Source organism: Limanda limanda, chromosome 16 (assembly GCF_963576545.1).
Source record: "Limanda limanda chromosome 16, fLimLim1.1, whole genome shotgun sequence".
Classification (NCBI taxonomy): domain Eukaryota; kingdom Metazoa; phylum Chordata; class Actinopteri; order Pleuronectiformes; family Pleuronectidae; genus Limanda; species Limanda limanda.
Genome location: NC_083651.1, coordinates 23,243,542 through 23,251,042, shown reverse-complemented (window position 1 = coordinate 23,251,042; position 7,501 = coordinate 23,243,542). Strand labels below are relative to the sequence as shown.

Here is a 7,501-nt window from a genome sequence, read left to right as displayed (position 1 = left end):
ATGTGATGGTGATGATGATGAGAACAGATGTTAGAAGTGAAGCGCTCTACAGACTGTATAGCTGCACTTGTGGTGTCATGTAAAAAGAAATGTCATAAAAGTTATGGATTCTGAATTTCTCTCAAGTTTCCAAGATGGAGAAGTGCACGCCACATGTCTGTGGCTACAGCAGCGTCTCCACCTTTTAATGCTCTGCTGTGGAATTTAATGCAAAGCTTTAGAATAACTGACTGAGTGTTTTAACAGAGACAAAACTGTTTGGGAATTGCTGGAACAAAAGTCTACGGGTTTAGAAAATGGGATGATTGTATTCTATATTCTTGTGTTGTATTTTACATTTGATGTCTATACCAATGGACCAACTGTTTTGAAATAAAGCTCGACAGCAGAACATTTCTGGATTTTGAACAGACAATAATTCAATCTCTCTTAATTCACACAACTCACACAACGTGTTGTCCACAGGGAAGGATTGCTGTCCACAGCAGTAAAAGCCTCTGACTTCTCAGTAAATGTAACATAAGATCCTGTGCCATAAGTCTGCTTGGTTTGATGTTTGTGATGTTGGCTTAACCCTTCACTTCACATGTAGCATGTAACTTTCCTCTAAATGTGCTCAAGCTCCATGATAAATCATTTCTCCACACCCACACACACACACACAGCTTTCAAAAGCTCTGAAGGCCTCTGAAAACTGTGTGATTTACTCCAAAGAAAACCTCTTCTTTTTCACTCTGTTTTCAGACATATCAAACATTTGGGCCCCTGCATCTTCAACCATGAGAAGGGGAAATCAAAGTGAGCTAAGGGGGCTTCTCCTCAGCGTCCTGGAGTCAGAGACACGCTGGAGTTTGTTTGCCTCCGTGTTGCAGGTCGCCTGGAAACAAACCACGTCTGGATGCTGCTCTTACCTCATAGCGAGGAAATGAGTTTATACGTGCGTAACCATCTTCAAGTCGTAAAAAAAAAAAAAAAATTTGTCAGCCTCCCTCCGACACTTTGCATGAGCACGGCAGCCCCGGGACCCTCCTGTCGGACCTCCCACCTCCGGGGGAGAGCCATACCCCCCACCCCGCCCCCCCACAGCCTGGTAACATCAGGCACATCAGACCGGAGAGCCCGAGAGGAGCGACGTGGAGCAGCGGAGCCGTGCGCACTGATTCCGGGGAGGTTGGAGCGCGCACTGGAACCACTGGAACCGAGTCATCTCCGACCACTGGAGCCAGTAAAGAACCCCAGCTTGCAACCAAGGAGCACCTGTGGGTTGGTTCTGCAGAAGTCGAGGGGTTCTCATCCTGAACAGGGATGTCCGGCAGCGCTGTAGCCAGGGTGCTGGTTGTTCTCTGCATCGGGAGCGCGGTGCACTGCATGCCCAAGGGGACGCACAGGAGCCGGAGACAGGGCCAGCAGCACCAGCCCTCCTCAGTCTCTCAGGGTGAGTGTTTTTATTATTTATCCTACATGTTGGTAAACACCAGAAGTCACTTCTTATACTGAAGGATAAATAAGTGATTAGATAATGAGACTTTGTGTGGTGGAGATGGAAAAGAGGACACATCTTTTGTCCCTAACTCCTGAATCTGCTGTGTGGATCAGTTTTTGCGTCCCTGCGACCCATGCACTTTATATTCAATGCCTTGTGTATTGTGTGTTGATAATCGCCACAAAAATGATAATCAGTTGTTAATCTTGAACAGCTTCTTAACTTTATCCGATTTGAAGGTTACAAAGATCAAACCTTCAGAAAGAGGAAACATTATTCCATTTTGTAAACTTGGGGAAATAAAAGGTTCCAAAAAAGATATATAAGTGGCATGTGAGGTCATTAGATGTGAACAAAGAACATGCCTGGTGGGGGTGAGAGAACAGAGAAGTGTATATTATTCTCCACTGTGTGTGTGTGTGTTTGTGTGTGTGTGTATGTGTGTGTGTGTGTGTAGCTGATTTATTACTCTTTAGCCTCAGGGCTCTTTGAAGTTAACTTTAACACATCCACAGTCACTTTCACAGACATTGGTGAAGTCTTGTCCCTACAATAAAGTGTCTATACCCATTTTAGAGTTTGTGTTTATTTTGGTGTGCGTTTGTCTTTTTTGTCTTTCAACCCCCTGACGCTCACCACTGAAGTTTTAGTTGTGGCTCAGGCGTTTTCCAGAGGTTGCGTTTGTCTTTCCACAGTTGAAAGAGGCCGTGGTGGGCAGGTACCGGGGTTTGTGGGTGTGTGCCGGCCGGGGATGATGTGTGTGTTTTTTCCTCCCTCACATTTTCCCTGCACTGTGTGTTTTGGGTGTGTAAGAGCAAAGGCTCGGGAGGTTCCTATACCAGAGTTTCATCGGCTGCATGTTTTTTTCTCTCCTGTCAGACGGTTGTATAGAGAACGGAAACTTCTACAACATTAACGAGCAGTGGGACCGGCCATACCTGGGCAGCACTCTGGTGTGTACCTGCCATGGAGTCGCTGGCATCAAGTGTAAAAGCAAACCTGAGGGTGAGTGTGTCTCTGTTGCATCATCTCCCACATCGGGTATTGTCTTCACTTCCCTTGTCCACACATGCAACACACACGTTTCCTCTCTTTCTCTCTCTGCAGCAGAGGAGAGGTGCTTCGATAAGATCAACCAGCAGTACTACACCGTGGGGTCCACCTACGAGAGGCCCAAGGACGGCATGATCTGGGACTGTACCTGTATCGGATCCAGCAGGGGCAAGATCAGCTGCACCATTGCCAGTAAGTGTGTTTCTCACCACAGACCACACACCCCAGCTCACGTGCTTCATGTGTATATCCCTGTCTGCCAGACTGGTGCCATTAAACTGGTTAATCTCCATATTCTCTACACTGGATTAACAACTGGTGGCGTGCATGCGGCTGTTTGCAGTTTACCCCGGTGGTTAGATAATTGGATTGATGTCTGTAGAGTGTTTCTCAGTTTCTTTTCTTACTCTTTATCTCCTTGTGTCTGTACCCAGATCGCTGTCATGAGGGCGGGGCTTCGTATAAGATCGGGGACACCTGGAGGAGACCCCATGAGACAGGAGGCTACATGTTGGAGTGTGTCTGTCTGGGTAACGGTAAAGGAGAGTGGACCTGCAAACCAGTGGGTGAGTCACTCAGACAGTCACTGACTCACAGACGACTCCACTCGGCTGATCACAGACGGATTCACTGTAGTTGTAAGACAGGAAATATTGTAGGGTGGACGAAGTTAGAGATAAAAAGATACAAATAGATATAGAATATATACAGTGTGAGCAGGAGGATGTTATAAAAGATGAAACAAATTATGAACTAGTGAACACCAGGGTTGAATAGTGAACAGAATAGTCATATCTGATTGATTCAGTAGTTTGACGAGTGTATGTTTCCTGCAGCGGAGCGTTGCTACGACAACTCGGCGGGAACATCCTACGTTGTCGGGGAGACGTGGGAGAAACCGTACCAGGGGTGGATGGTGGTGGACTGCACCTGTCTGGGGGAGGGAAGTGGACGAATCACATGCACCTCCAGGAGTGAGAAACCTTTTTTTCATCAAATCTTAAATGTAATCCTGCTGTGTCTCTGCACATGTCAAACAGATGAGGGTCTCTACTGTCACTAAATAAGAATTGTAACTCATGATCCTTACACATTTTGGAGGAAATGTTGCTCATATGTTTTTCTAATTAGAACCAAAACTCAAATCTTTAAAAATAAGCTGATCCAACACATGATAGAAAATGTTCGTCACATGTTGTCACATGTCAGACTTCAGGGTGGCCTCGCAGGCTGTTTAGTGTAGGTCATCAATAAATTGTTATCTTGCATGTGTTCAACAAGGAACCAACAAAGTCACCGCAGCACAAACACGCCAACAGCTGGTGGCCAGGAGGAATCATTCCCCCCCGCCCCACCACCGGATGACTGCTGACTCTTACATCCCTCCTGGAGATCTCCACCAAGAGAACCACAGTGCCGTCTCTCTGTGTTTATAACTAATCTCCGTCACTCTGTCCTCCCCTAGATCGCTGTAACGACCAGGACACCCAGTCGAGCTACCGCATCGGAGATACCTGGACCAAGACAGACGCCCGGGGCCACCTGCTCCAGTGTCTGTGCACAGGAAACGGCCGCGGGGAGTGGAAGTGTGAGCGACATGCCTCTCTTCACACCACCGGCCTGGGTGAGAACTGATAGCAGCCCCTGTCCCCCTTTTGTGTGGAGTGAGAGACGGACCCCAGAGACAGATGCTGAGGGTGGGAGAGGGGGGCTGATAAAAGGTGCCGAGTGTCCGAGTGTTGACATGAGACAGAGATGGTCCGAGGGAGCGGGAGGATGAGGAGGGAGGGATGAAGGAGAAGAGAGCTGGTGGGAAGAATGTGCCTGAAGTGGCCTGAAGTGATAATGAGGTGTGAGACGCCACAGGCTGTGACCTGGGAGGGTAAACAAAACTCAAATGGAAAGTTTCTTTTTGTGTTTTATGGTGTTTCTCACACAGGGGAACTAATTGATTGGTGATTAAAGAAGCCCTTTACCCATTTAATCTCTCTTAATCTCTAGTTTGGTCAAGTCATCAGGCCATCCTACTAGTTCAAACTTCATCACTGGCATGTCTGACTTGATTCCCGGGTTCCGTTTCAGGCTCCGGCTCTCGTGTGATCACTAACATCCAGCCTGCGATCTACCAACCTGCCACCGTGCTGGAGCCCCAGCCCCCCCAGGACGGGCCCTGCCGGACTGATGCAGGACTCAGCTACTTCATTGGCCAGCGCTGGATGAAGACCCAGGGAGCCCAGCAGATGATCTGTACCTGCCTTGGGAATGGAGTCAGCTGTGAGCAGTGGGGTAAGAGACGCTTTTGCTTTTCATGAATTCAGGGATTCTAATTATCGGCACAGTCACAGACGACCCATTGAGTTTTATGATTGTAGGCTGAAGCTAAAACAACACAATTCAACAGGTGTTTACAACAGTTTGAAGTGGTCCTATCTGGATGTGTGATGTTTACCTTCTTCTTCATGCAGACGGACCAGCTCCTGTGTACGGTGGCAACTCGGGAGGTCAGCCCTGTGTGTTCCCGTTTGTCTACAAGGGAAAGACGTACCACTCCTGTACCTCTGACGGACGCAGCGAGGGGCAGCTGTGGTGCTCCACCGCCTCGGACTTTGAGGCCGAACAGAAATATTCCTTCTGCACAGAGCAGAACGGTGAGTTGGGTTAAAGTGAAATAGTTTGTTCATCTTCTTTAAAACAGTCCTATGCACACACAGGCCACAGAAACAGAAGTTGTGATGTGGTATGATAAGTTTAATTTCTTCCTTCCAACAGCGATGGTGACGACACGAGGCGGTAACTCTAACGGTGCCCTGTGCCAGTTCCCTTACCTCTACAACGGCCGTAACTACACCGACTGCACCGCTGACGGACGCAGAGACGGCATGAAGTGGTGCGGCACCACCGTGGACTATGACACCGAGCAGCGCTTTGGCTTCTGTCCCATGGCGGGTGAGTGTGAGATGACGAGAGAGGAATGGAAAGACTCATCGGTTCTAAAAGGTTATATTCAAAATGTTTCTAGACATGGAGACGTACAACATGTTTGTTTTAGATATAAAGATTCGTTATTTGTGTTATTTGTGAAATTGGTTAGCAGCAATAATTACAGGGCATTCTCCACAATGCAGCATTACAAATGTCACTTATATTGTCATCTAACAATTTGATTTATGCATTGTAGTGCTTCAAAATAAATTCCACAGGTTATAAATAGAGACGGGCAATACAATAATATCAATAATTATTGCAATTTTATCAAAAACAAAATAACAAGGGCACAGTATTAACCCACATATTGGTTATACCTTGTTTTAACACAGTTTGAGGAGGTATCACCTTATAATTTTAAAATGTTTTAAATAGTTTGTCCTTCTTTGCTCATGAAGAAGAGTTTTAAGCCTTCACCCAGGAGCAATAATCAGTATTTAAACCTTCATCAAGTATAATTGTGACATCTATCGTGATAATCAGCCATATCGCTCTGGCCTAGTTATTTATAACCACTTAAGTGTTTTAAGTGGATCTGCATTACTGTGGCTCTCACAGGCCTGGGAACTGCAGATCACCTCTGCTAACCTGCCATGGGGGAAACTAACGTGATTAACACAGCTAATTACAACGTCTCTCCCGGTCTTCAGTGAAATGTTTCTCCGCCCTGTCTGAATCAAGGAGTTAACACGGCCTTTGTGTTCTTCCTCTTCTCTTCTTCAGCAGTGTAAACATTTGATGGGAGATATTATCCCATTCGCATAAAAAGCTATTATCATAGTGACGTTAAAAAGGAGTCCGAGCTGATGGAACAGACATTGAAGTCCCTGTTGCCTTCTGAGAAAAGTGCTGTTGTGATGTGTGGGTGTTAATTAGGTCTCCGTGGGTAACAAAAGAGGCTGAAGCCAGTAAAGCAGCGGGGGGGGGGGGGGGGGCACTGACTCTGCACTAATGTCTGTGAAGGAGTGGTGGGATGGTAATGATGACAAGGCTGTAAAATAAAACAAGAGAAACAACAATCAAAATCTGCAGAACTTCTTTAGATGTTGATGTTGATGTGTGTTGATGTCTAAATAACAGCAACAGGCTTTTTTAGAAACCACACAATTATGTTGTCAATTGACCGTAAGTTTATAAAAGTTGCCAAAGCCACTTAATACAAATGCAGCTGAGTGGTTTCAACATATGTGAGTGTCTGGCACTGCTCTCCAAACAGAGATCCTGCTATATTGCACTTTCGACATTTTGTAATCGGCGTCCTCTTCCCTCATCTGGCTCTAGACTGTGAGGATCTTCATCTTTGAAACAAGGCCACAACCTTGATGCTTTTCCAGGCATTGGTTTAGTTTAGTGACTGCATACTGTGTGCTTAGTGCCAGGGGAGTCTTAACAATATCCCAAAATAGAAGGAAGAGTGGCTCTAATTTATGAACAGAAAGAAATCCCCTCTTATATCTGTCTACGTCTAAGCAGACTTTTGTAGACTCAAACTTGGACAGACCGAAGATAAAAGAGTCTGTTTGGCAGCAAACTGTGAAAGGTGCAGGGTTCACAGTGGAAAAATCTATGCAACCTATCTGAGGTAAAGTCGTCTCAGAATCCTAGAGGGGGAACAAAGAGAAGGACTGAATTTATCTGAAGGAATTATATTTTTACGATGTTGTGAAAGATAGATAGGTGATGTACAGGTGTTTTGACTCATGCACATGTCTTTGTCCTGTTTCTGGAGGTTTCTGGTTACTTTCTAATCTTGTTCCTTCAGAATTTTTCCTTTACATGTCCACCCCAGTGCCGGGATTCACCTTTGAGCCAACACCCTGTCGTTAAAAACAAAAAAACGGCCCGTCAAGATTTAACGAGGACACAAACGGTGCTCGTGCCCTGCAGCCAGGGTCCAGGCAGGTCGTGTGTCAGTGCGGCAGGCAGAGCAGCAGGGGGTCTTTGATATTGACATCCATGACTTCACACAGGGATCATCTA

The 7,501-nt window shown here is 46.2% G+C and overlaps 1 protein-coding gene across 1 annotated transcript in view; it reads left to right on the top strand.

The window, feature by feature from the left end:
- Positions 1 to 1,305: 1,305 nt before the first annotated feature.
- Positions 1,306 to 7,501, top strand: part of LOC133021190 (fibronectin-like) — a 36,739-nt gene continuing 30,543 nt past the window's right edge. Inside the window, exons 1-9 of the mRNA XM_061087945.1 lie at positions 1,306 to 1,435; positions 2,363 to 2,488; positions 2,591 to 2,728; positions 2,971 to 3,102; positions 3,373 to 3,510; positions 4,002 to 4,160; positions 4,619 to 4,822; positions 5,002 to 5,184; positions 5,306 to 5,482. Of these exons, the coding sequence (XP_060943928.1) occupies positions 1,306 to 1,435; positions 2,363 to 2,488; positions 2,591 to 2,728; positions 2,971 to 3,102; positions 3,373 to 3,510; positions 4,002 to 4,160; positions 4,619 to 4,822; positions 5,002 to 5,184; positions 5,306 to 5,482 (1,387 nt within the window). The remainder of the gene's footprint in view (positions 1,436 to 2,362; positions 2,489 to 2,590; positions 2,729 to 2,970; positions 3,103 to 3,372; positions 3,511 to 4,001; positions 4,161 to 4,618; positions 4,823 to 5,001; positions 5,185 to 5,305; positions 5,483 to 7,501) is intronic.